This window comes from Asterias rubens, chromosome 3 (genome assembly GCF_902459465.1).
Source record: "Asterias rubens chromosome 3, eAstRub1.3, whole genome shotgun sequence".
NCBI lineage: Eukaryota > Metazoa > Echinodermata > Asteroidea > Forcipulatida > Asteriidae > Asterias > Asterias rubens.
Genome location: NC_047064.1, coordinates 2,473,756 through 2,501,546, shown reverse-complemented (window position 1 = coordinate 2,501,546; position 27,791 = coordinate 2,473,756). Strand labels below are relative to the sequence as shown.

Below are 27,791 nucleotides of genomic sequence, written 5' to 3'. Positions count from 1 at the left end.
CGTTAATGTTTCTTTTTTAATAAAAGTTCTACAAAAGGTGATTGCAGGTTTTTTTTTAGATGCTATTTCTTCAGTTTTGACAATTTTTTCAGACTGGTTTTGGTATGACCTCATTCATGTAAGCAAAATTTAGTTTGTGCTTTTATTTTTGTGCGTTTAAAGCAGCTCTATGATTGAAATTGGGCCGGGGCATTTCTTTACTAATTGTTAATTTGACCTTTAGATGAAGAATAATAGACAACAACTGGCCAATCAGAGCAAAGAGAAAGGACCAATGAGGGACCAGTACTGCTGATATAGTTTAAGTGTTGAATTGTTCCCAAAGCACATGGCAGGAGCTCAATAACCTCGATAAAGCATGCAAGCAAGTGAGCAAGTTCAAACAAACGACATATATTACTATACATCTGGGGACATTAAAAGACTTTAATTAAATTGAAATTATTGAGGGCAGTCAAGCGCGAATTTGTTAAACGTACGTGGTCATAGTTCGGAGCAACAGTCAAGTCAATCCCCCTGGGTACCGGCCACACTGGTATTACATGATGTCAGTGAACTGGGATTCACCCTTTCAGGCCATCTTTGGAAGGGCAGGGCCAATTTCATTTTGAAAAAGGGCACTTCTATTGAAAATTCATAAAGCCTATCTGAAAAAAAATTGAAAGGGCACCAAGGCCAAGACCAAGGGCAACAGAGGGCCTTTGTGGCCTCCATTGCCTCCAGGGCCTCCGCGTATTTCCAGGCCTGCTTTTTAAATGATAGATTAACTATGGCAACCTGCAATGCATACCTTTTAGTGTGTACCAGTATGCATTGCAGGTTGGCATAGTTAAAGTGACACGTTGCCTTGGATAGGACGAGTTGGTCTTTAAAAATCGTTTGTTATAAAATGCATATGGTTAGAAAGATGTTGTAAAAGTAGAATACAATGATCTACACAAATATGCCTCAAAATTGTTTTCCTTTTACTTTGTGAACTAACACGGTCGGCCATTTTTGGGAGTCAAATAAATGGCTGACCGTGTTGGTCGACGATGTAAAATTCAAACCACGCAATTTTGAGGCGAATTTGTGTGGATCATTGTATTCCTCTTTTATATCATATTTCTACCCATATGCATTTTATAACAAACGGTTACAAACGCTTTTTATCGACCAACTCGTCCGATCCAAAGCAACATGTCCCTTTAATCTATCATGTACGCATTCAAACCAAGAACTTTAACCAAAGAGATCTGGAAAATGACACAGGGGCAGGCCTTGAAATAACTCACAGCACTCACAGCAATTGCCGTGGTGCCCTGTGCTTTTGCTGTGGTGCCCTGTGCAAGGTTCTTGTACAAATTCACATTTTCCTCGGGCCTCTTACCGGAGGGAAAATGCTGTGTTTTGGGCTTGTGACGTCAAATGCAAAGAGTCTATACACTGTTGAAGGGAACCAGGCAATATGAGGGCCATACCATGGAGATCTTTAAATGCCATCAATGCCAACAATGCAGTCATCCTTCAAGAGGGAGATATTTCACACCGTGGAACAAATCATTATCTCATTTTAGAAAAATATATTAGAGAATCAGCCTGCTTGGGACCTGACAAGCCAACCCATGGGAGACTGGTACCTAATCACTAACTATCATAGAACGAGTCTGGCATCAATCCACAACTGGGCCCAAATCCATAGAGCATGTAAGCACACAAAAAAGCGTGTAAGCATATAAAAGAATTGCTTAGCAGAAACAAATTAGGCCCAAATTACATTATATTTGCATAGTTGTGGCTGGTGCCGGACTCAATTTTTGCTTAGCAGAGAAATTTGTCAAGCAGTATTTTCTGCGCAACAGCTTTATGAAATTGGGTCCTGATGCAGAGAGCCAAGGGTGCATGAGTGCATCTCCCCCCCCTCTCCCTCCCCTAAACACACCTCAGTAGAGGAATTCATCCTTCTCTTCTCCGCATTAATACCTCACACCTGTCCACACAGGGAGTTTAATCAAAAATTAATTAATCAACTAAAACACAAATTCCACCGGGTAAGTCCAGGCGTTGGGGGAAACATCCTGTAGGTCATACACACTGAGATAACTTGTTGGGGAATACTTGAGGGGGGGTCACTGCCTGCATGAGCAAACACCTCACCATAGCGGATTGGTAGCGGGACCCTTCTCTCTATGCTCCAGTCCCTGGCCGTCTGCTATTCTCTCAGGGGTAAGATTACAATTGATTCAACACGAGGCGGCTGGGGATTGTGTATTCTACACTCCTAGGAGGCAGTTTGAATCAGAAGGGAAGTGAGCCAAGGTGTGTCAATATTGTGTTGATGATGCAGACCCAGGGTTACGGTGGAAGGGATGATCGCGAAGAATGTACATACACTACAACATCCACACCCCAAGGATTCAGAGTCAATAATCCCGCCATAAAATTGGGCCCAATTTCAAAAAGCTGTTTTTAAGCACAAAAAGTCGTCGTCGTCATCCTATGAGTCATGGCTGACCCTTTGTGACCCTGTTTATGATGTAGTTCCACTTCTGTCTATCCAGTGCAGATCGATAAGCAACGTTTATTGATAAGCCCGTGAGTTCTTTGATTCCGTCTGTCCAACAAAGTTTTTGACGGCCACGTCGGCGACTACCTGCAACACATCCTTGCATAAAGATCTTCTCAAGGTTGTCCCCCTCTCTTCTGGATATGTGACCAAAGTACTGAAGCTTGTTTTTGTTAATCTTTGAGGACAAGGTGGGTCTATCTTCTCCTATCAGGTTTCTAACAAAAACATTGGCACAAAAAGTAGCTAATCAATGTAATTTGATGATGCAGGCTTAGGGTATGGTGGAAGGGATGTGCATACACTACAACATCAACATCCTAAGGGTTCAGAGTCAATAATCCAGCCATAAAATTGGGCCCAATTTCAAAAAGCTGTTTAAGCACAAAACGTAGCTAAGCATATAATGTGTCAATTGATGCAGACCCAGGGTATTGGGGAGAGGATGATTGAGAAGATTGTTCACTACAATATCAACAAATCTATAGAACTGCTTAGGCATTCGGACACCTTTGGTAGTGTTCAAAGACCAGTATTCTCACTTGGTGTATCCCAACATATAAAAATGCATAAAAAGAAAATTTTGACTCAATTGGTTGCAAGAGAATATTGAAAAACAAACACCCTTGTTGCACAAATTTGTGTGCTTTTAGATGCCTAAAAAAGGCCTCACGCCTTAGGTATTTTATCAGATTCAAATATTTTAGTGAGAAATTACGAGCTCTCTCTTAAAAACTACATTACTTCAGAGGGAGCCGTTTCTAACCATGTTTTACCGGTATACTATATCAACAGCTATCTGTTGCTCGTAACCAAGTAAGTTTTTGTGCTTATAATTATTTTGAGTAATTACCAATGATGTCCAGAGTCTTTAAAGCACAAAAAGTAGCTAACCTAAGCATAACAAAATTATGATTACCAGAATAATGTTACCAGTTAAACTGACATGTCACATGTACAATTTGTGACTGGTATCCTGCTCATTTCTGCTAACCAAACAATTGTTTTGCTTAAACAGGTCTACTACATTAGGCCCAGGTGAGAATTCCTTCTAATTTATGAGAGAACATCTTATATCCATCATCAGCCAATATTCACCTTTAATGTTGGTAATTTTGCCGTAGGTTTCCCCCCTAATGTACAATTGTTTGCCCATTAGTGTGGAGAAAGAAAAACACAACACGTAAGAGTTGACGTACTCACAGACATCTACAATCCCCAAGGTATACAAACACCTTCAATAATTAATCAAACGGACTTCTAATAACATGCAGACCATTATACATCACACAGGTGTCCCAGGCTCTAATTACTCCTGTCCAACCGCCCCCCCCCCCCCATAACATCACCCAGTGTTCCGTAGGGGATTCAAAGCTTTAATTACTGTCATTTTACAACATCGGGATAACGATCAGACACAACCATCAACCACAGCGATCAATCCAGGCCCCAGGAAACACCTACATGTACTCTGTTACAATCTAGTTTCAAGGACTTGGAATCAGGAAAACCATCCAGGCCAAAAACGGAAGATCTCATTACATGCTGTTACTGTTTGAAAGGCTCACTTGGTTTTTAAAAATTACAAAATAAGATAGGAAATATGTTTAGGGTTCTCCCAAGGTACGTATGCTACAATGTAGTGTATTGAGCCGAAACGAGCGATTTGCGTGTCGCTAGGCGCACAGTTGAGCCAATCAATATTCACAAATATATAAAAAACGTAAAATTTGAGAGGTTGAAACAAATATATTTCATAACTTCACAGAAAAACATCAAGAGAAAACCATAGAATTTGTAATCTGCATTTACAACTCTGTCGATAACCTACTTTTGCTAAGCAAATTTTCTTCAGAGCTCAGCAAATTTGTGTGGGAAATTTTGCTAAGATAAGAGTGCTCTGTAACCTCAAGAAAAAAAACACTACAGAAGAACCAGCGCCCAATTTCATAGAGCTGCTTAAGCACTAAAAGTTGCTAAGCACAACAGAATGTTGCTTACCGGAATAAGGTTACAAGCCAAAATACTGTGTCACATGTACAAACTGTGACTGGTATCCTGCTTGCTGTTGCTAAGCAGCAAATGTTTCAGCAAGATTTTCTGCTTAAGCAGCTCTATGCAATGGGAGACTTTAGAAAGCTAGGTGGCAGCAGACTTACCAGATAATAAATACTTGGTACGTGTGCTGTAGGCATTGAATGAGGTGCATGCTGGACTAGCTAGTGCTCAAGTTTGATCCCTAGCTAGACCAGCATGCACCTCATTCAATGGTTAGCACTTGAGCACAAAAAGGTTTAATACATAGTTTTGAGCATGCGCATGTTACTGAACAATGGATTTATCTGGCAAGTCTGCTGCCACCTACAATAGCTTCCCAAAAGCCCTCCATTGGGCCTGGGGAAATGACGCAATATGAAATATTTGGACTGTTAATTTGACTATTTATTTGTTGCTTACCTGCTGCTCCAGGGACAGGGAGCAATGTGCCCTCATACCGTTAGCCTCGCAGGGATCGATAATGCCCATAGATCGAGGCAGGAAGAACCCAGAGGCGAGAAGGGACAGACAACGACGGAAGGCTAGGTTAATGGCCAGAGGCTTCCTGGTGGGGTTGTTCATGATGGCATAGTGAGACTGAAAAACAACAACGGGAGAAGAAAAAAGGTTTTAGTTTCATTATTCTGCGTATATACAGTTACAAATCTAACTGGTCCAGTATCTACCATGACCCGAGACCAACTTGAACCAAACTAATATTATGGCCATTTTGTTCAAGGTGAATGAGTGTTTAATGGTCATTTATAACACTCAATAAAATACAAAACAAACAAAAACATTTTTATCAGTGTAAAGCCCGGTTAATACTTCCTGTGAGTGCGAAGCGAATTTTGACGTCACGCTACTGTCTTTGCGGCGAATGTTTCGCAACTGTTGCAAATAATTCGTTGTGAATTTCTGACTTCAAATTTTGTATCGCATTCGCAGGAAGTATGGATCGGGCTTTAAACAGTTTCAAGAAAAGCTCCTAAGCCACTAAGAGTATAAAACAACACTGTGATTCCACACAAGGGATTTGATTAAAACAAGACAATGGAAAATGCATAGCAAATATGATAACCAACTTTCACAGTAAGCGATTTCCCCTGGAAAACAGAGCAAAATGTGTCATTTGCTACTCAAAAAATCACCCTTTGCTACTCAGTATTACCTTTCAGTGTGAAAAAAAATTTGTTCAGTCCAAATATTTTGCTCTGCAAAAGTGCTGGATGAAATCGGTACCTGCTTCATCTAGTTCTATGCATTAACAGTGTTTTTTCCTTTCCATTTTCTTTCAATTTTGATGACCAATTCAGCCAAAACTTTCACAGGTTTGTCATTTTATGCATGTGTTAGAATACACCAAGTGAAAAACTGGTCTTTCACAATATTGCCTTATAAAAACATCAACAAATTTAAACCTCGCAAGAACTTTTCTGCCCAATATGTTTCAATTTTGAAAACAATAATCAGTTGAACGTCTCCCTGTGTACCACCAATTGAGAAAACAGCATCAAATTATCCTGATGGGTGGCAAACTATTCAAGTCTCTAAGTGGAATTCCAAACATACCATCAAACCAACATGGCTTGAATTAGTTTTTGTATTTTAAAAGCAATCATTGAGCGACATTCAATCTAGTTTTATGATGTATGCCCAGACGAAATCAAAAGTAAAAGATGAAGTATTTATCCCGACTCGTCTCATCTGCTCTCATTTCCTCCAAGTACATTTCGAATGGCAACACAGTCATCAAACTCAAACGGAAAATTTGTAGGGCACTTATCGAGAAGAAATTATGGCCATTTATCTTTCCTTGACTATTCCCAACTGGTGTATTAAATAAAGAATATAAAGGTTCTTATGGGATTTTATTCATGGGACGGCCACGAGAGAATCTCAATTGGACACACAACATCTGTCAAGGTTTTTCTTGTTCTGCGTCAAGTCTTAAAATGGGTCATAAAAATTCAATCATGAAATTGAAAATTGCAAACATTTTCTGCATCTTTCAAAGAGCATAACTGCAGCTTGCTCTTAACTGCTTAAACTGGATATCTCAGAGGACCGGGTTGGGCTTTTTGTAATGACTGCTTTTATCCTTTTACACCATTATGTTTTATCCTTAATACACCATTGTGTATATTGAGTATGCAAAACAATAGGTTGTGGCCTGACATTGCGACTCTAACGGAGTCTTTCTTGAAGGCTAAAAAATATTGAGCACGTTAACAAAATCACGGTTCCAACGTTACACTTGACCGCTTGCCGAGGCCAGTGAGTGACAGTGAACTCATGACCTGACAAGTCCAGTGGTCTTGTGTTTTTGAATAATGATATCTTACTGTGCAACTTTAATTTGAATTAAATAAAAAATTCAAGTGTTGACTGAGAGTTTAGTCTGATAAGTGCCTTTCAATTCTGATAAGTATCTTTCAATTCTCTTAATTATTTAAGTATTACTCATATAAGATGAATGAGATAAATTTGTCTCTTTGTGCATGTTAAAAGGAACACGTTGCCTTGGATCGGTCGAGTTGGTCTTTAAAAAGCGTATGTAACCGTTTGTTATAAAATGCATATGGGTAGACAGATGTTGTAAAAGTAGAATACAGTGATCCACACAAACATGCCTATGAATTGCACCGTTTCTCCTTTAACCTCGTCAACTAAACACAGCCGGCCATTTATGGGAGTAAAATTTTTGACTCCCATAAATGGCCGACCGTTTAAGTTCGAAAAGTAAAAGGAAAACCACGCAATTTTGAGGCAAATTTGTGTGGATTATTGTATTCTACTTTTCAAACATCTTTCCAACCATGGATTTTATAAAAAACGGTTACAAACGCTTTTTAAAGACAACTCGTCCGATCCAAGGCAACATGTTCCTTTAAATAAAAACATTTTCTATCTTAATCTGATAAGGTAGGGTTTTTTTTCTCATTTTGAGTCTGGTCTTGTCAGAAAGTTTCTGGCCCAGTTAATATTTTGGATTACAAGCACTTTACTGATTCGTAAATTTTTCCGAAAGGTTTGAGCTATAAAACCACTGCCTGAGAGTTACTTATAAGGATTAACAAATTGATGAAATATTGACAACAACAAAAACACATCGAGTAAATAATTATTTAGGTAATATGTCATGCCTTGAACTTCCCTCTTGAAGGAGCACAGTAATTTTCCTCTAATAAGGGGCACTTTCATGGGGAAATAGTACGTTGTATTGGAACCTTGCAGAGGGCACCACATACATGATACATACATACTTAAAGGGAAGGTACACTATTGGTAATTGTCAAAGACCAGTGTTCTCACTTGGTGTATCTCAACATATGCATAAAATAACAAACCTGTGGAAATTTGAGCTCAATTGGTCATCAGAGTTGGGAGAAAATTATGAAAGAAAAAACACCCTTGTTGGACGAATTTGTGTGCTTTTAGATAGGAATAAAAGACTTCTAGCTAGATGTCTTTTATTATTTTAGTGAGAAATTACCTCTATTTCAAAATCTGTGCCACTTCAGAGGGAGTCGTTTCCCACAATGTTTTATACTATCAACAGCTCTCCAATGCTCGCTACCAATTCAGTTTTTCAGTTAATATTTGTTTTGAGTAAATACCAAACGTGTACCTTCCCTTTAACATGTTTAAGGCATTTGTAAAGTGCCACTACGTCAAGAACGCAGCACATTCGGTTAGGTATAGATAATGTGTGATACACTTCTTGAATGTGCGTAGAGAGTCAGATTCCCTGATTGGGAAGGTGAGTGCATTCCAGGTGTTGGGAGCAAAATGAGAGAAGGTGCGACTTGTAGCACCTTGTAGCACCACAGCAAAAGCCCAGGGCACCACGGCTAATGCTGTGGGTGCTGTAGGTTATTTTTAAGCCTGATCTATGTACATGTAGATCTATTTAAAAACCGCTATGCCCCCTAAGCTGCCGCTCACATCAGCAGCCTGCACCACAGCTGCCCTGGCGAGAAGTCCCTAAAATAACCTAACAATTCAGCCACACAAAACCTATTTACTATCAATCGTGGTATTATAATTATTGTACATGAATCTGAGACAAACATGTTATTAAAGGGAGGGTATGTGTTTGGTAATCACTCCTTAAACTAATGGTAGTATAACGTCCTCCACCACTTAATCTATTGTGTATCTTTACTACTCTATGTTATATCTTGTCATCTGAAATGATTGAGTGGAAACCAAACTGAACTGAACTGAACTTGGTTAGACAAACAGCATGTTTCGATGGTATAAAGCATTTCGCGAACCATTTAATTAAGAAGTTATGTGATTGCAGTTATGGAAAAAGACATCAGTATTTTTACACCCAAATTTGAATCTGTTTTTGAGATTTTGTAGCTTATATTAACTGTACTACCGCGGAGTCAGTTCTTGGGTTGGTCTCAATTTTTGTTCTGAGAAACTTCTAAGAAAAACTATTCTCATTACATAATGCCCAAAACATTTTCTTTGGAATTTTGAGTAGGACAATACCTAGATTTGAAAACGTCTTTGGTGCTAATAAAGTGCTTGTTTTGCTTGCAGTGCAGTTGAATGCCTCCAAGGTGCCAGTAAAACTTGCCTCACGTGACATGGCCATAAGGCAGACAACGTGCTCCACAATAATACAGTCAACTCTCGTAATAAAGAGCACTGCAATAAAGAAGTTTGGCTCTAAAGAGTCCCAAATCTCAATTCTGCTTCTTCTACCCGACCCCGCCGTATAAATAGCGGACAGGAGTAAAACCGAACACATTCAAGAAATATTTAAAACACCCACATAATGGAACCTTTCAGCACAGACGTAGGACGAAGTACAATGTATGTTCAAGTACAGTGGCAATAAACTCGGACGCTTTCGGCCGCGTCTCTTCACAGCTGTTTCAACAAAATGTGAAGAATTTTAGGACATTAAATTGTGCCCCCGAGTAACACCATCGTCACCGGTGTGGAAGGTGTTTGCATGTTGCTTTACACACATCAGCCCAGGGCCAGAATTGCTCTTCTGTTCTTGATGGCAGCAATTGAACTCTTTTAGGGCAATCAAAGAGGTCAACATCCAGTGTCTGAATTCTTAAAGAATCCACGGTATATCGGTTGGGAAGCATTGAGTGGGTTGGGATTTAGATTTTCTATACAAATTTAAAGTGAAGTTAGGGCGCACTTTCCTTTAAACCATGCCAGCGCGTATCACTAACAATGAACATGTATTGTGCAGCTCAGGGCATTTCAAAGCAGGAAATATAGTTTTACCTGTTTTGATCCAAGCTTCTACAGATATTAAAGTTTCGCACCCAAAAATGTACTACCCGTTTTCCAAATAAAGAAAAATGTTTAACAAATTGTACACTGCAACGCCATAAAATGTAAAGATATTATTGTCTTTCTTCCATGGAGCTGTGTACAACCAGGCAGTCCAGTGCTCGGTTTCACAAAGTGATACAATTCATTATGACATGTTCCCATTATACCTATGGTAAGTTGTATTGTGTCATCACACTCTGCTAAGCATTTAAGACCAATTTGCAGTTGAGAGCAATCTTAGCTCTTTGGTGAAATCAAGACCTTATCTTTGTGCGGATCTTTTGTGACTTCACAAGTTAGTACTTTGCTCACAGATGCAGAGCTACCAACACTTGCAATCAGGGAGATTTTGTACAACAATCAGGGGAGATATTTAGAATTACCTTCAACATAATAGGGAAAAGATGATGGAAAGATTGGTTTATTTTTGAGGGAATATTGTGCAGAATCAGGGAGAGTCTGCAACTCTGTAGATGGTTGGGAAATGAAATCAGAATTACATGTAGTTCTTTATCAACAAGTTCAATGCAATTTTGCTGTCCCTATCCTATGCCACCCTTTAGAAAGCCAATAGCCTTGAGAGAGAGAAAAAGACAGAGAACTGCCGTCGACTTCACAAAACTCTTCCTAACTTAAGACTAATCTTAGGACTTAGGACGAATCCCAACCCTGCACTGTAGCATGCAGACCTTAAGATTAATCCTAAGTTAGGACGAGTTGCTTGTCCTAACTCGACATAAGACGAGTCGGAACTCTTTGTGAAGTCGACGGCAGATCTTTAAAGGCACTGGACACTATTGGTAATTACTCAAGGTAATAGTTAACATAAAAACATACTTGGTAACAAGCAATGGAGAGCTGTTGATGGTATAAAACATTATGAGAAACAGTTCCCTCTAAAGTAACATAGTTGTTGAGAAAGAGGTAATTTCTCACTTACACAATAAAATACTACAGGCCTGAAGCCCTTTATTAGGCATCTGAAAGCACACAAACTTGTGCAACAATGGTGTTTTTCTTTCATTATTACCTTGCAACTTTAATGACATTTGAGCCAAAATTTTTACAAATTGTTATTTTATGCACATGATGGGCTACACCAAGTGAGAATACTGGTCTTTGACAATTACCAAAGGTGTCCAGCCAAACTCTTCCTAACTTAGGATTATTCGGGTCTTTTCTTGCTTTGTATTTCTAACTTAACTTGTTTTGTAATTTATATAGTTTTGATATTGATTGTGTATTCTTGTAATTTGCCAGTGGATGTCAAGTTTCAATGTTTTTTTAACGTGGACAATAAATAAATCTATCTATCTATAAAATCTATTCTTAGGACTTCGGATGAATACTAGCTTTACGGTTACGGAACTTAAAAGTTACAGAACTTAAAAGTTCCATAACCATCAAGACAGTACACAACCCATTCCTAAGTTAGGACGAGTTACTCATCCTAATAAGATTAATCCTAACGTTTGGTGAAATCAGCTACAGTGCCTTTAAGAGAGAGAGAGAGAGACAGAGAGAGACAGAGAGAGAGAGAGAGACTCCGAGAAAAGATCTTTAAGTTCACTTACAAGTAGGTCAATGATCCAAGGATTGAGTGGTTCAAGTCCATCAAATCGCATCCTCATGTACTTGAGAACTCGGATAAGTACCTTGATGCTGTATACACAAAAAAGCAAACAAGCAGTTGGTCAGGCACTTAACATACATTTTACATTCATCGATATCGTCACATACCCGTCAAATCGGAGAGGGAAATGCCTATTTGTAAATGCAGGCTGCACTTTCTCTGTCAGAGGTTAAAGTCCTGGCAGAAGTTTTACGGGAAATTAAATGATAAAAAATAGTTGCGCTGAAAGGTGCAGGCCTGATACTTTAAGGAGGCATCGGGGCGATTGCCTCCATGCCCCCTGGTCAATGCCTTCGTGCCCTTGAAATGCTCCAGTAGAGATTTACAATTTCCTTATAGGGTGCCCTTTACGAAGGAGAAAATGCCTTGGTGCTCTTCCCCTCTTGATTCTCCACATGGCTAGTCTACCACTCAAAACCAGTCGTGGTGTTTTGAGGGGTAAATCAGCCACCACCAGGTGTGTTTATCAACTTGAAGTTCAACTAACTATCGGCTAAAACAAATTACATGTATGCAATTAACAGTTAAACATTTCATTAAAATAATCTACAAGCTATTGGAATGGTAAAATATCAACACAACATGGTACTTTTTTTTTTTTTAAACACACCGAAGTCCAGTCGTCAACCGCAAACAGCTGGCAAAAGTGCTGGGTGCTTTCTAAAAAACATTTGACAGCATGAAAACTTACTTAGTAACAAGCGATGGGGAGCTGTTGATAGTATATTTAACATTGTGAGAAACAGCTCCCACTGAAGTAATAAAGTTTTTAAGAAAGAGGTAATTTCTCATTCAAATATTAAAAGACTTCACGCCTGAAGCCTTTTTTAGGCATCTGAAAGCACACAGTGTTTTTCTTTCATTACTCTTGCAACTTGGATGACCAATTGATTGAGTAAAAATTTTCACAATTTGTTAATGTATTAATAATGCCGGGATACATCAAGTGAGAATACTGGTCTTTGACAATTCCCAAAGGTGTCCAGTGCCTTTAAAACTGCTTCATGAGTAAATTAACTACCACCAGGACCCTTGGCGCCAATGTGCGTAAACCCAGTTACGGGGATTTACTCCATTATTGGCTACCACCCGATACGGATTTGGCGATCAAAAAACCTGTCCATGTTCTGTAAACCATAGCTGAACTTAATTAAATTGTCAAGTACTTCTGTACTTCAGTTACGGAGCTCTGATCCAAAATGATCCATCAAATATGAAATGTAAACTTGCCCCAGTTACAGACACTTCAAGTTGTTTTAACGAAAGCAAGGACCATTCAATAAGACGACACGATGATGTCATTCTTTCTCGGATTGAGAACTATTTAAAGAGTCTATGTACTTTTTCCTAACACAAAACTTAATGTTCACTTACACTAAACTTACACAGTTGGAAGATCATGATAGTAGAAAGCTTCCCTTGAAATTTCACTTACTGAGGTGCTGTAGTTTTTGAGAAATGAGTATAGTTATGCTATGGTTTTGGTATAATATCATAACTGGTTAATGGGATTTTACGACAATTATTTTGTGGCTTGTTTTACTCATTTCTCAAAAACTGCACAACCTCAGTTAGTCATATTTGAAGGGAAGCTTTCCACTATCATTATCTTCAAACCCTGTAAGTTTAATGTAAATCTGTGGACATTTTGAAAAAGTACCCGAATCCTTAAACCATTAAAGAATGAGGATTAATTAATGTTATATTGAACATCGAAACGCTGAAATTTGAAGTGCCAATATATTAATACATATAGGAATCTGTTTAATAATCTGGGCCTAATTTCATGGATCTGTTAATCGCCGAATTCTGCGCTTACGATCGCCATTCTTGGCTTGCTCGGCAAACGCCAAATTTCTGCAAAATGTACAATGCACAATGTAGTAACAAGCAAAAATTCCCTGCTAGGCCATGAAATTTTGCTTGACACAAGTAAAGATTTCCCTGCTTCTGTAAGCACCGATTCTTTGCTTATGGTAAGCAGAGCCATGAAATTGGGCAGGCCTGATTCTTCACGGAGGCAACAAAGGCCATTGCCTTCCTTGAAATGCTCCAGTTGAATCTTACAATATCCTCATTCATAGGATTCCCTTTACCAAGGAGAAACTGCCTTGGTGCCCTTGCCCTTCTAAAAATGAAGCATACGGGCCTGATTGGGCCGAGACAATCTGCTGTCAGAATTACAGAAACAACAAAATAACAGAGTCAGGTATCTGACTATTTTCTGAACAGTGACCCCATGCCCCATTTAATGACAGTTAGACCAAACAACCTTGTCCGCATTCCTCAGAGTGTTTGCGATTCCATGAAGGACAACAAATGTTATGACAAGTGTAGAATAACATCGCTTTAATAACAATAGGGATGATGGCAAACAATAACAAGGCTTTGGATTACGATAACATCGTGTGATATTATCCACTTTCACTGGTTGGAATTCAGTTAGGAAAAAAAAATGGTCCTATTTATTTACTGCCAGGTAGTAGAATTTATTTCAGATAGCAATCCATCCAGTTTAGAATTTAGCTCTGATAACAATTCACCATGTTTAGTTCTGAAAAAACTTGCTCTGCTATTTTTGTTCTTCAGAAAATTGAGTCTATTCTTTTAGCTCTGAATGAGCTCTGAAAGCCAAAATTAATGTAAGTTTTAAAGTAACTTGTCCAGCTACATACTGCCCTGTACTTCTGATTAATCAATAAGTTTGTCTTCTTGAATGAAAGCAACCACTTGAATACTAATCATTTGCCTTTGTGGAGGGTTTTATGTCATTTAAAAAAAATTTAGACTCGAAAGCCAAAGTGAATTTCACTGTATATTGTATATATGTGTGTAGAATAAAACAATTAAACAATTGAATTTAATTGAATCCATAAAAAACTTCACAGAACCTGTTGTGTGTGATAAATAATGAGTGTTTATGAATTAATTTACTCCGGCACACAAGTCAATGACAAAGTAATTTGGAATTCTCAAACTACAAAATGTTTGCAGAAAGCTAATCATAAAGTCTAATTCATGAAACAGAACTCTTTTAGCATTAATGCCCATGTTTTACAGCTGTTTTTATCAGTCCAAGAACTTTTCAATCTAATTTCAGTTGATGATATATATCTGTTTATTAGTTCAAACCACTGCATACACTGGTAAGAAACACCCGCTACCGCTAAGTAGACTAGTAGTTTACAGCCTCATCTTCTCATGTCTAATAAATTTACCCAGTCCATTTCCCTAGTGGTTTATCACGTAATGTTTGAAACAAAAAGTTGCATCCCCATAAGGTGATCCCTCCCCAGATTGTAACGTTAAAGTGAATGTGATCCCTGACAAAGCAGGTAGACCGCCAACACAAGGCTAGATAGCTCAGAGCACAGGTACGTTAATCCAGTCCTGCTGTAGTCAATTTTGTTTTTGTTCGATCCAGAATTATCCTTCTAACCATATCCCCTAAATCAGTTAAAAATGTTAACCATTCTAGAAGGAGTCGTCAGTCATTTATCAAAGCCAACTGCTTTTTTGTGTGAAATTTCAGTTTCAAGTGATAGATTTGTTAAAATGTTCTCATGAAGTACATATGTACGTCCATTTTATTCATAATACAAATACATACTGTCAGTCAATTCAGGGTTTGCTGATAACATTACTCATAATGTTAAGGTGAATTGAACACTAATCATAAACATATTTGAGCAGCAGAGGGCGCTGTTTACAACAGGCATGATGTTTACCCCTTGGATAAAGTAAGGCCAAGTCCGAAACGACGACTTCGGCTACAGCTACGTCTAGATCAGCGCGTCTACCAGTGTTGAAGAATAGCAGACGCGCGCGATCTAGCCGTAGCTGTAGCCGAAGTCGCCGTTTCGGACACGGCCTAAGACAATTTGATCAAGTACATGTACACACAGGCTGACCTATGTACATGCAGGGCTGTATGCTTCATTTTTGAAAGGGCAAGGGCACCAAGGTATTTTCTCCTTGGTAAAGGGCACCCTATGATGTAATTGTAATTTGTACTGGAGCATTTCAAGGGCACCAAGGCAATGACCAGGGGAAATGGAGGCAATCGCCTTCGTTTCCTCCATGGAGTATCAGGCCTGTGTACATGTTTCAGGCTACTTAATCACAATTTCTCTGATTTTTCCCAAAGGCAAAAAAATTATGTACATGTTACTAGAACAGCACAAATAGTTGTAGTATAAACGGAACCAAAAGTGATGACCTGTTACTTTAGTTTTAGTTTTGCACATCTATGAAGAGTTAAAAAGTCTTCTCTTGATTACGGAAAATCCCGATTTTAAAGGCACACCAAATGAGGAGCACACATGTACTGAACTTTGACATTTACCAATGTGGACACTGCCTTTAAATCCCACAATGTGCCAAATACTTCTGGCAAAAAGAAATCTGTCGTACGTGCAAGTTGTCATTTGGTTACTATATCCAAGACCCAAAACCTCCAAGATGATACAATTTAGAATACACAATTGATTCTTTCTTACCTAGAATGCTGCGCATTTTCCTCAAACCAGCGAGCATGTCTCACAGCGGCTAATGATCCCTTCATAACCTTCATGGGCACTGCACAGAAAATAATCAATCACACCAGAAAAACACAAACAGGTTTTAAAAAGCTGACAATAACTACCTCGAGGTCCACCTTGTAAGAGTTCTGGATCTAAATACTTTGTGAAATAAGAAGTTCGGGAAATGGGAGGGGCAGTTATAGGTTGTATGGCTTCTGGCTTGCACCCATAACAACGATATTGACCCAAAAGAGAGACTGCCAACAATAGACCTTTGTCATGCTACCTCCATCTTGGTCTTGCTCCTCGTATCAAATAACAATATTTCGTTCGTTTGTGGTTATTAATTTGTGAATGAGACCTTGCGACCGTGTGACGTATGGGCGGATTGATATTAGTTTTAGACAGTGTCACCCGGTTCATTCATAAAAATAACTGGATCTAATTTAAAGATGGCGATTTGCTTTTTCTTTTGATATCATGATTGACTCAATGTCGTCGTTTAGAAGGAAAACTTTCGTAATCTTTTCAACAAAAAACGTTGGAAGTCATTGTTTTAACTCTTTACCGAAGTGAGCACAGTTTAATACTTAATTTTTTGCTGTGTTTTGCTGTCTTAATAGAAGTTTCATAAGGATTCAGACAAAACATTCCTATCGGTCGTCGTCCCGACGATCGCGGATAATAGGAACCCGGCTTCTTGGTTGTAATTAGAGAACTATCCGGTTAATTAAAAGGTATTTGCGCCCCTTGCGGTTGTAATTAGAGAACTATCCGGTTAATTAAAAGGTATTTACGCCCCTTGCGGATATCCGTTTAGGTCAAAAACGGTATTCGCGGTTACGGTTAGGAATAACTATTCGCCATTAACCAGATATTCAACATATTCGCCCAGGCCTAAAGGCTCCCCAATGAAAAAATTATCATCAGAATAATAATTGTTTTAAATTAATAAGTTATTTTAAAAAGCATTTGCCCCTGCATGCCCCCGCTTCAAAGTAGAATGTCTGGTTATGCCACTGATGCACTCAAGTTCTTTTCTATTTGTTTATATATTTTTCAGCTCAACTGTATTTTCTCACTTACAGTGCATAGTAGGGTCGATTTTCTTGAGATTTGGTGGGATGGTTGTCACCATGATCTTAACAGTAGCGTCCGAGCTGCTGATCTCACACCCTGCCTCGTTTGCCAGCATCGTCAGGACTTCATTGGGCTCAGTCTCCTTCACTCCTTCCACCACCTTGTTGCCGAGCTTGGTCACTGCCTCCGCTGATGAGAACAAAGAAACGGAAAAGCACTCTCAGTCAAACATTAATTTTAATTTTGATCTTACTCTTAACTTACCCTATGTATGTCATGTATGTTAGCATTTAAAGGCAGTGGACACTCTTGGTTATTACTCAAAATAATTATAAGCATTAAACCTCACTTGGTAAAGAGTAAGGGGGAGAGGTTGGCAGTATAAAACATTGTGAGAAACGGCTCCCTCTGAAGTGGAGTAGTTTTCGAGATAGAGGTCATTTTCCACGAATTTGATTTCGAGACCTCAAGTTTAGAACTTGAGGTCTCGAAATTGACCGTATAAACGCACACAACTTCGTGTGACAAGGGTGTTTTTTCTTTCATTATTATCTCGCAACTTTGACGACCAATTGAGCTCAAATTTTCACAGGTTAGTTATTTATTGCATATGTTGAGACACACCAAGTGAGAAGACTGGTCTTTGACAATTACCAATAGTGTCCACTGTCTTTAATACTCGGTTCTTTCCAGAGTCATAAAATAAAATCAGTGGCATATTAATCAGGTCGGTTGGGATTCGAGCCCAAGACCCATGCAATTCTAGAGCAGTGTTTTACAAACTAGACCACTCAAATTGCTAGAGGCAGTTCGAAACCTATATTTTAGCAATTGGTGAGATGTTAAATTGGTTGCATCGGGGATAAAAATTGAACATCTCTTAAACAGACATGATTTGTCAAAGGGGGGGAACCACGCCGACAAAAGGTCATGGACTGCCAAGGCAATCCAGGTCTTCATTGTGTTTTGAATTGTACAAAAGACATTTATAATGTGATTCAAGTGTCTACACCAGGCCTGCAATTACACGCAGGCAAAGGAGGCAGTGACCTCCGTTGCCCCTGGTTTTGGCTTTGGTGCCCCAAAAAGTTTCCCATTGACTTTAAGATATTCCAATGGAAGTGCCCTTTGAAAATGAAAACGGCCTTGCCCTTTCAAAGATGAAATTCCAGGCGTGCTATTATATTCTTTTGTCACCAGGAGTAGACAGGTATCAGTGCAATAACCACGACTGTCGTTTGATCCAGTAATGGGTAAACCAAGAGTAAATACATACAGCACTCTCAATGATCCATAAAAATGTGAAAAGTACAGGTCTTGGGTGAAAAACCCTTCACAGGAAACCAGAAGCAACTCTTCTAGATATTTTCTGAAACAATATCCGACCAGATAATGGCCCCCATGGGACTAGACCAAGTTATAGTTACCATTGACTATAGAAGACAACTACCATAACAGAAGAGAAAATAATTGATTCCAACCGCTTTGTTCACTATGCATGTTATTTGAACCAACTTCACTTAAAACCTCAACCCCCCCCCCACCCCAACCCACCTCACCACCGGCTCAAAAAACCTTTTGAAAGTTCTATTTGAACACTTGCCTCATTGACTAGGCTTCAATCAATAATTGCAGAAGTGTTAACGCTACATTTTTAGACAGTATCAATTGTCAACACAATTCTCCCAATCTAGTGCACTTTTTTTCTGCATTCAGGCGAAAAGATTTTATATTCGTGGGGAAAAGCTCCATCTGCCATGTCTAGCGTGCTCATTCATCCATCGGAAATAAGAGCTCTGGCTTATAATTGTCACCAAAATACTCATGTTTACTGAAACTTCTCTCCTTTTACGGTCCCCTGTGGTCAATTAATGCAGAGTACTATCAGGTTTTCTTCAGAAAATAACTGATTTGTCTAGTGTCTGGGTGAAGTCTTTAGGGAATCTGCAAGTCTATGAAATGGCAATTATATCAGGCACGCAAGTGCAATGAAGCACTGTAGCAATTGACAAAGATCAATGCAGCATTCTCCGACTACATTTAAATTCCCGTCAAGGAACGGGCTTGTCACACAAAGCAATTGCTACAGATAACTGGGAGGCAACTAACGGTACTGCGTGCAAAGGAAATATTCTGGGGGTTTTAAGTGTCTGACCATCTGTGAGAAAGTTATATGACGTGCCACAAAAGAACATGGGGTCCTCTATGTAATTTCATAAGACTAATGAACTGGTTGTGGTTTCTATCATAAATACATTAAAACGATTAAGTTTTGACAATACACCTTTGAAGTTTGGGCAAACTTCCTTCATGGAGGCAAGTAAAATAAAATGCACACATAAAGGAAAGATATGTTTGCTAATCACTCTTAAGAGTAAAGCAGGCCTGATACTTCACAGAGGCAACGGAGGCGATTGCCTCCATGCCCCCTAGTCATTGCCCTTTACAAATCTTTTTAAGACAAAGCCAAGAACAGTTGATTTCACTCAGAGAAATCTCATAAAAAGCATGCATTTTAGAGTAATTAGAAGGGGCTTAAGACAATGAGTAAACAGCTGGTTCCCACAAGAGAAGATCTGACACGACTCTTTACTCCAGTCAAGTGAGATAAGTCGAGTGTAACTTGTTTTTAAATACTATGGTAAGATGCACAAGTATCCATCATCAACAAAGCATGTTGCACAAATTATTAAACCAATCAATTTAAGTCACACGGTGTGCGCTCATTTGACAAACAACCAAATACCACAACTCTCACAGAAAAAAGAAGAACAAGAAAACAACTGAAGACGAGCAGAGTATTCTCCTGAAGACGAGCAGAGTTAACCCACCAGCTATTTTCAGAGCCAACACTCCCACAATTTACACATGGTTGTACCCGCATGTTTCTATTTATTTATAGTTCTTCCTATTTATCCCAACGTGCAAGGCTTCAAACAATACTAACTGATGTTTTGTAAAAGTTGGTTTTTAGAAATAGTTTTTCAAATAACTTCATTTGAGGTGGAAAAGAATTCACAGAAAAAAAAGGTTCCAGTATTAACTTTATAATCAGTAGGGTTTTAGACTAAACTAAACAATATTTGTAATCTTTACCAGTCTTGTATTTTAATTACTGTAACAGATCAGAGCAACTGCGACATTAATTAAAATGTCTCTTAAAAGATTTGCAACATCAATTAAGTCTAACTTTGTGCTCAACTGACAACTGTAATCAAATACCAATCTCATGGAAAACATATTAAAAGTCTAATGCACTTTTCAGAACAAACTACATGCTTTCTACATCAGTTTTAATTAAAGAAACATTAAAATAAGATTAACTCCTTTCTAAGAAGAAACCCTCAGTACAAACCTAATAAAATACCCAGCTCACAGTGATTAAAATGAAAGTCAAAATACTTTCTTCTGAAACTAGTTTTGTATGAAACACCTGCATAATTGAACAGGTCTGTCAGCAATTAAGAAATTTAACGATCAACTAGTGAACACGCATCATCAACTTCACATGGTGTGTGAACAAAATAACAATTTTGAAGCTGAAAGTGAAAGATCTTTCTGTGGAATCAATTGGGGAGGTTGTGGAGACGGATTGTTGAAAGAAATTGAGTATCATTTTCAATATTAGTCATCAATTAATGACACTTGAAACTATTGGTAATTGTCAAGACCACTCTTCTCACTGGGTGCATCCCAACATATGCATAAAATAACAAACCTTTAAAAATTTGAACTCAATTGGCTGTCGAAGTTGCGAGATAATAATGAAAGAAAAAAACACCCTTGCCACATGAAGTTGTGCGCTTTCAAATTTGTGGAAAATTAATTCTTTCTCAAAAACTACGCTACTTCAGAGGGAGCCGTTTCTTACAATGTTTTATACTATCAACTTCTGGCCATTACTCGTTACCAAAGGTTTTATGCTAATAATTACCAATTTTGACTTATTAACAATGGTGTCCACTGCCTTTAACTAGAAACGTTCTAGGAAAGTCTTTTTAAAGACCAACTTGAATGAAATAATCATCGTTAATGAGAGTGTAATGATTAAATAATTGAGAAAACTCAAAAGAAATTAACACATTTTGATCAGTGTCACGCTGAACAAAAATGCAGAGATTCACAAAAAGCCCCTAGAGAATCAAAACATCACTGTGACGTCACACCATGGACTGAATCGATCCAAACAAGACGATGGAAAATACATAGCAATGAAGCTTCACAACCCTAATCCAGTCTATGTATTTTATGAACACAGAATGATTTTCCGCTGTTTTTTTCTGAGGCACTTACATCAAACGAATACATTGATACTAACCATGTAATGCCTCACAACCCAAGTTACCAAACAAATGATTTGTGGTATAAATGCAAAACTTGTTGTTACCAGACGTTTGATCCTATCCGAGTCTTTCACAAAGCTTAGGAAAAAGATCTTTCGCTTTTTTCTCAATAAGCCTTTTTGAGATATGGGGAACACAATGCTACAACACTGTAAAGTTGTGGTAAATTTGTGCGTATTGACCATAGAAATAGAACGTATGTTATTCAGTGAAGTGCGCATTTTAGGCGACGCGGCGTTTACACGTAAACCTAATGACCACCAACATGGTGAGCCTGGCATCAGTCGCGGTGTGTGACGCGCGAGTATCACATCTGCCACACCTCGAAAAAGCTTATATTATTACCAGGCATCACTTTGAAAACCCAACTATTCTTTGCCACACAAGAGCACACTAACCCCCTTCCTTTTTCCACTCGGTCTAGACTGGCGACTTACATCTTTCTTGTATCACTAAAACCTCCAAGGGACTTGGAGAGCCAAGAAGCTGCCTTGAAAAGAGTGGAGGAAACTAATAACCACAGAGCTATGAAAACATTTTTACAGCTTCACGTAATAACCACAGCTAGATGTAATAACTACAGGTAGTGAAGAATTTCTAGTGAGTCGTGCATGGGCGACTGCAGATCCTATAAGGGACACATTGCATCGGATACATGTGTAACTTTTTTAGTGGAGTGCCAGGGGACCAGTTAGCTTGTTATTTCACAAGTCCATCAGCATTTTCACTGATCACTCTTTCATTAAAAACATTTTCTATTCTTCACTAAACTAGACAGCCGAACCACTTGAAGAAACTTTTGACTAGTCCTCAGGTGTTTTAACTGCACTGTTAAAGCCATTGGACACTTTCGGAACAGAAAAAAATTAAAAATTCACAGATTTACAAAGAACTGACAGGGTTTACAGAAGGTAATGGTGAAAGACTTCTCTTGAAATATTATTCCATGTAATGCTTTACTTTTTGAGAAAACATTAAAACAATTAAAAATACTCATTAACGAGAATTACGGATACATTTAAACACATGTGTTGACACGGCGAAACGTGCGAAACCAAGGGTGGGTTTTCCCGTTATTTTCTCCCGACTCCGATGACCGATTGAGCCTAAATTTTCACAGGTTTGTTATTTTATATATAAGTTGTGATACACGAAGTGTGGGCCTTTGGACAAACTGTTTACCGAAAGTGTTCAGTGGTTTTAAGGGAGAACCCTGGAATACCATGAGTTTTGTTTTATCAACAGGTCTGATACTTTACTGGGGCAATAGGAGACTTTCCAACGCTAGGCGGCAGCAGACATACCGGGTAAATTTCCATTGTTTACGGAGTTCTGAACATGCGCATAATTCTGAGAACAATCGATTTACCCGGTAAGTCTGCTGCCCTCTATCATCCCAGAAAGTCTCCCATTGCCCCTGATCATTGCCTTGCTGCCCCTTGAAGTATTCCAATATAGAAATTTCCTTAAAGAGGTACCCTTGACCAGAAAAAAAAAACATCTTGGTGCCTTTGCTGTTGCAAAAAACGAAGGTCTTGATTGTTTATGCAAGGATTACTTTCTTCATCTAGTGACACTAGTAACATGCGTGTAAGAATAAAGATATCCCCATAGCAAGAGACTTTGTTTGTACAGTAATAATTCTACACTACCGTACATATCAGGGTGATTTTAACAAGGTTGCTATGGAAGTCTGAATCACTGTTGAAAATAACAATGGTCACTATGTTTTAACATCAATGTAATTTTAGTCGAGGTCTCTTTTAAAAAATTGTCTTGTGTGAAAGGGCCTCAAAGGCAGTGGACACTATTGGTAATTACTCAAAATAATTATAAGCACAAAACCTTACTTGGTATTGAGTAATGGGGAGAGGATGATAGTATAAAACATTGTGAGAAACGGCTCCCTCTGAAGTTACGTAGTTTTTGAGAAAGAAGTAATTTTTCACAAATTTGATTTAGAATTTGAGGTCTCGAAATCAAGCATCTGAAAGCACACAATTTTGTGTGACAAGGGTGTTTTTGTCTTGCATAGTTTATCTCGTAACTTCGACAACCAATTGAGCTGAAATTTTCACAGGTTGGTTATTTTGTGCTTATGTTAAAGATACACCAAGTAATAAGACTGGTCATTGACAATTACCAATAGTGTCCAGTGTCTTTAAGTCATCAAGGAGGTAGCTTGAACCAAAGAGCAGTGACTCAAGATGCTTGAAATGAGTTAGGTAAAGTGGTAGAGTGTAATGTATTCATGTGCACGTTTCCTTATCAGAAAGGTACTTCTGTTGGTATATGTACAGCAAAATCTAATTTATTTATTTTTATTGGACGAGGAGGAAAACAATATTGACAAAGTTTTCCTCTTAAGATGATGATGCACGACCATGGGACTTGAAATATCAATCGGAGGTAAAGTAAAGTTGGGAATTACAACATACTGTATGCAGGTACATGTAAATTGTGACCCGCTCTGTGAAAATGAGTCAGATGTAGGCAATTTCAAGAATTGAGTTATAATGCATGGCTGGAAAGAACACATCAGCAGCAGTAATTTGGTATTATGTCTAAGCTTTGGGGTGTATCGCGTTGCTGAGTTACTCCCGTTTGAAATAAGCCACCACACCATTTTTGGTGAAAAACAAATTACAAGTAAAATGATATTTTAAACTACCATTTCATGCAAAAGGATACAAATTAGACATAAGTATGACCACAAAATTGTTGTATTCATAGCAAATGCTTTATTAACTAAAAGTAAGTGTTCTACAGGTTAACCATGAAACTATAGATCTTAAAAAGGAAAAAAATATATATTTTTTCTTTTCTTCATTTTCCACATTAAACTGTCCATAACTAAATAGTGCATTGGGCGACATCTGACACAATTGTGCTACATTGTTGCAAACTGTATTTGAGACTCCACCAAGTGTAAATACAATTTTCCGCTGTCAAGTACATTTATATCAAACTTTCTTCTATCTCAAGTTTTATCTTAGAGGACCCTCACCTCAATTTAGACTGGATCAACAAGCCCCCCCCCCCCTCCCACCAGGGGAACTCTCTATCAACAAACCCTGTGTGGATAACTCTCAAGGCAAACATTGATGTTGCTCTGCGCGGCGCAAAACACAGAAAAGTTGTACTCCAAACTGGTTTAACAGTTTTAAGGGTATATATGTACTTTTTCCTAACAAAAAACACAATGTCCACATATTTACATTAAACTTACACAGTTTGAAGACTATTGAAAGCTTCCCTTTAAATTTTACTTACTGAGGTGCTGTAGTTATTGAGAAATGAGTAAAAGTAATAATTTTCGTCTCAGTTTTAGCATGTTAAAACGTATTAACCAGTTATGCTATGGTTTTGGTATAATATCATAACTGGTTTAGGGGATTTTTCACATTTGTAACTTAAGAGGAATGAATAAAAAACACCCCTGTTCGAAACCAACGCTTGGGTTTGGGTTTTTGCTCCGTCAGTTATTTGGAAAATCTATCAATCAATCATCAAGCATTTGTAGAGTGCCATCATTTTAACGTTGCTTAGCAAAGTGAAGGACAAATTTTTACAAAAAGAGTTGACAGAATTTGCAATGGACTAAATGTTAAAAGCAGATTTAACGAGATGAATCTAAAGCTGGCTTTTGAAGATCGGTAAGGAGTCAAGTGAAGTGTATGAAGTTGATAGGGGAGATCATTCCATAGCTTTAGTTGGACATGAGTCAACGCTTCTATCGCCTGATGAAAAATGAGATCTAGGAATGTTCAACAGCAGTTTGTTTAATAAAGATCTCATATTGAATTGTACACTGCATGTCTCTTTAATACAAGAAGTGCTTTCCAAGTCAGAGGTAGGATATTGTTTATTAAAAAAAAATAAACAAATTATGGAAGTTCGCCCAAAACAAGGCTATATGTATAAGCCACTCAAGGTAAGGGGCTACAAGACGAACATGATTAAACATGGAAATAACTCAGGAGTACTGGAGTCAGGAATTGATATTCCTCTTAAAACAGTCCAGATTGTAGGATTGTAGGAAACATCCACCAGGCAAGGAGTTCCAAAGAGAAGCAGTACATGGAATAAAGCTGTTGGAATGACTCTTTGCTTTTCATCTCAACAAATCAAGAGTGTATGGGTGAAAAGTTCAAGCAGAAAGTCTGGTTTCACGCTCAAACACCCTAAATAGGAGGAACTAGGTTGGACACACTGAGACTGGTGTCACATTTAGCATGAAAATTGTGAGCTTATGTATAAAAATCAGATACATTAATAGAATTTATAACTGGGGCACTCTTCCAACAAGTAACATTAAGAATACTGTCCGTCTGCCCTTTCAGCAATTAGTGCGGAATTAGGTCCATTGCCTCAAGGGAGAAGTAAATCACAAGAATAATTGAAAAGTCGCACAGAAACTTCAAAACGTAAATGTGCTAACTTCAAACATTAATTCCTTTATATAAAACAGGTTACAAATATGCGGATTCTATCAAGACAGAATGACTCAACGACTGATTTATTGCTTACATAAGATGACCGCTATTTTTTCTTATTAAAAAAATTCCTTCATTGAAGAGGAAGCTTGACATTCCGAAAAGGGTAGAATGTGAAATTGGTCATAAAATTGAGAATTCTAGAAGAACATTTAGACCAACATGTTCATGGTGTACAGTACATTACCATGCCCAACTTAGGCCGTGTCCGAAACGACGACTTCGGCTACAGCTACGTCTAGATCAGCGCGTCTACCAGTGTTGAAGAATAGGCAGACGCGCACGATCTAGCCGTAGCTGTAGCCGAAGTCGCCGTTTCGGACACGGCCTAAATTAAAGGCAGAGTGTACTTTGGATAATTGCTCCTTAAGTTGATAGCAATAAAAACTTTCTTGGTAAAGAGCACCGGAGAGCTGTTGATTTTATAAAACATTGATAGAAACAACCCCCTTTGAAATACATGTAAGAAAGGAGTATCTTTTCACCTGCAATTTTAAATCCGAGAAAGGCTTCGGGCATGAAGCCTTTTCTTGGGCTTCTAAAAGCCAACCATTCTATGGAGCAATTGTGTTTTTTCCTTTCATTATTTTCTTGCAACCTTGATGCCCAATTGAGCACAAAATGTTCAAAGGTTTGTTATTGTATGATATGTTGAGATGTACCAAGTGATGGTTTTACACATGCATTAAATGGTATTGCCCCTCAGTACCTGTGTGACCTTCTCATTTTGTATCAACAATGCAGGGCGGTGCTCAGATCCTCTAGGGACAAACTTCTTCTTAATATTCCTTTAAGTTCCAAATAATAATATCAAAGTCTTATATAGCGTATGTATCTACCAAACAAGGTACTCAAGGCGCTGAGTATATATACAAACTTCCAGAAAGATGAATTCTTAGACCCAATTATTTAGCACCTTATAAGGGTTTACAAGGTGCTACAGCGCATATAGCAGCAACAGCCAGGAACACCGGGGCGAACCCCTTCTCTTTTCGATAAGTGTACTGGGTTCTTTTACATGCGTTACACAACACATGGGACCAATGGCTTTACGTCCCATCCGAAGGACGAAGCAATGGGTTAAGTGTCTTGCTACGGACACAAGTGTCATGGCTGGGTATTCGAACCCACACTCTGCTAATCAGAAACACCATCCATTGGAGATGGGTCTTTCTCAAAAGCTGAGCCCAAACATTGGAACACCATTCCATCTAAGCTTGGGCGATAATGATTTATTTTATTCACGATATATCGCCGACAATATATCGCGATATTCGATATAATCGCGATTAACTAAATTTGACATCATCAGTCTTCAAACTCCAAGTGAAAGTTGTAGAAGAGACAGTCATAGCATAAGAGAGGTGTTCTAATGACCTATTTTTCTGGTTTTACTCCAAACCTATGGGGTGCAAGATGTCTCAGCTAGGAAATACATCACGATATTGCGATACTTAATCGTTATCGCGATATATCGCGATATATCGATATTTCGATTAAAACCAAATTGATCCGATATCAAAATCGTTTCCAAATTAGTATCGCAATATTCGATAGTATCGTGGTTGGTATCGCCCAAGCTAATTCCATCAGCATTAGAAACTACCTGTTTTTCACTATTTTTCAGGAGCGTCTTCAACATTTCCTAGTCACTACTCAACTCGAGTCATTTGGAACAAATGAACCGATAACCGAATTCAGAGTCACAAAGAATATCTGCTAAGCAACATTAAGCAGGAAACCAGTCACAAGTGATGCACATTACATAGTGTTCTGACTGGTAACCCATTTCTGCTAGGCAAGATTTATCTTTGCTTA

At 38.4% G+C, this 27,791-nt stretch overlaps 1 protein-coding gene across 1 annotated transcript in view; it reads right to left on the bottom strand.

Moving 5' to 3' along the window:
• The window catches only part of LOC117287977 (interleukin enhancer-binding factor 2-like), a 75,455-nt gene that overhangs the window by 40,416 nt on the left and 7,248 nt on the right, over positions 1-27,791 (bottom strand). Inside the window, exons 7-10 of the mRNA XM_033768642.1 lie at positions 17,141-17,323; positions 16,031-16,109; positions 11,473-11,560; positions 5,003-5,179 (exon numbers count right to left, since the gene is read on the bottom strand). Of these exons, the coding sequence (XP_033624533.1) occupies positions 5,003-5,179; positions 11,473-11,560; positions 16,031-16,109; positions 17,141-17,323 (527 nt within the window). The remainder of the gene's footprint in view (positions 1-5,002; positions 5,180-11,472; positions 11,561-16,030; positions 16,110-17,140; positions 17,324-27,791) is intronic.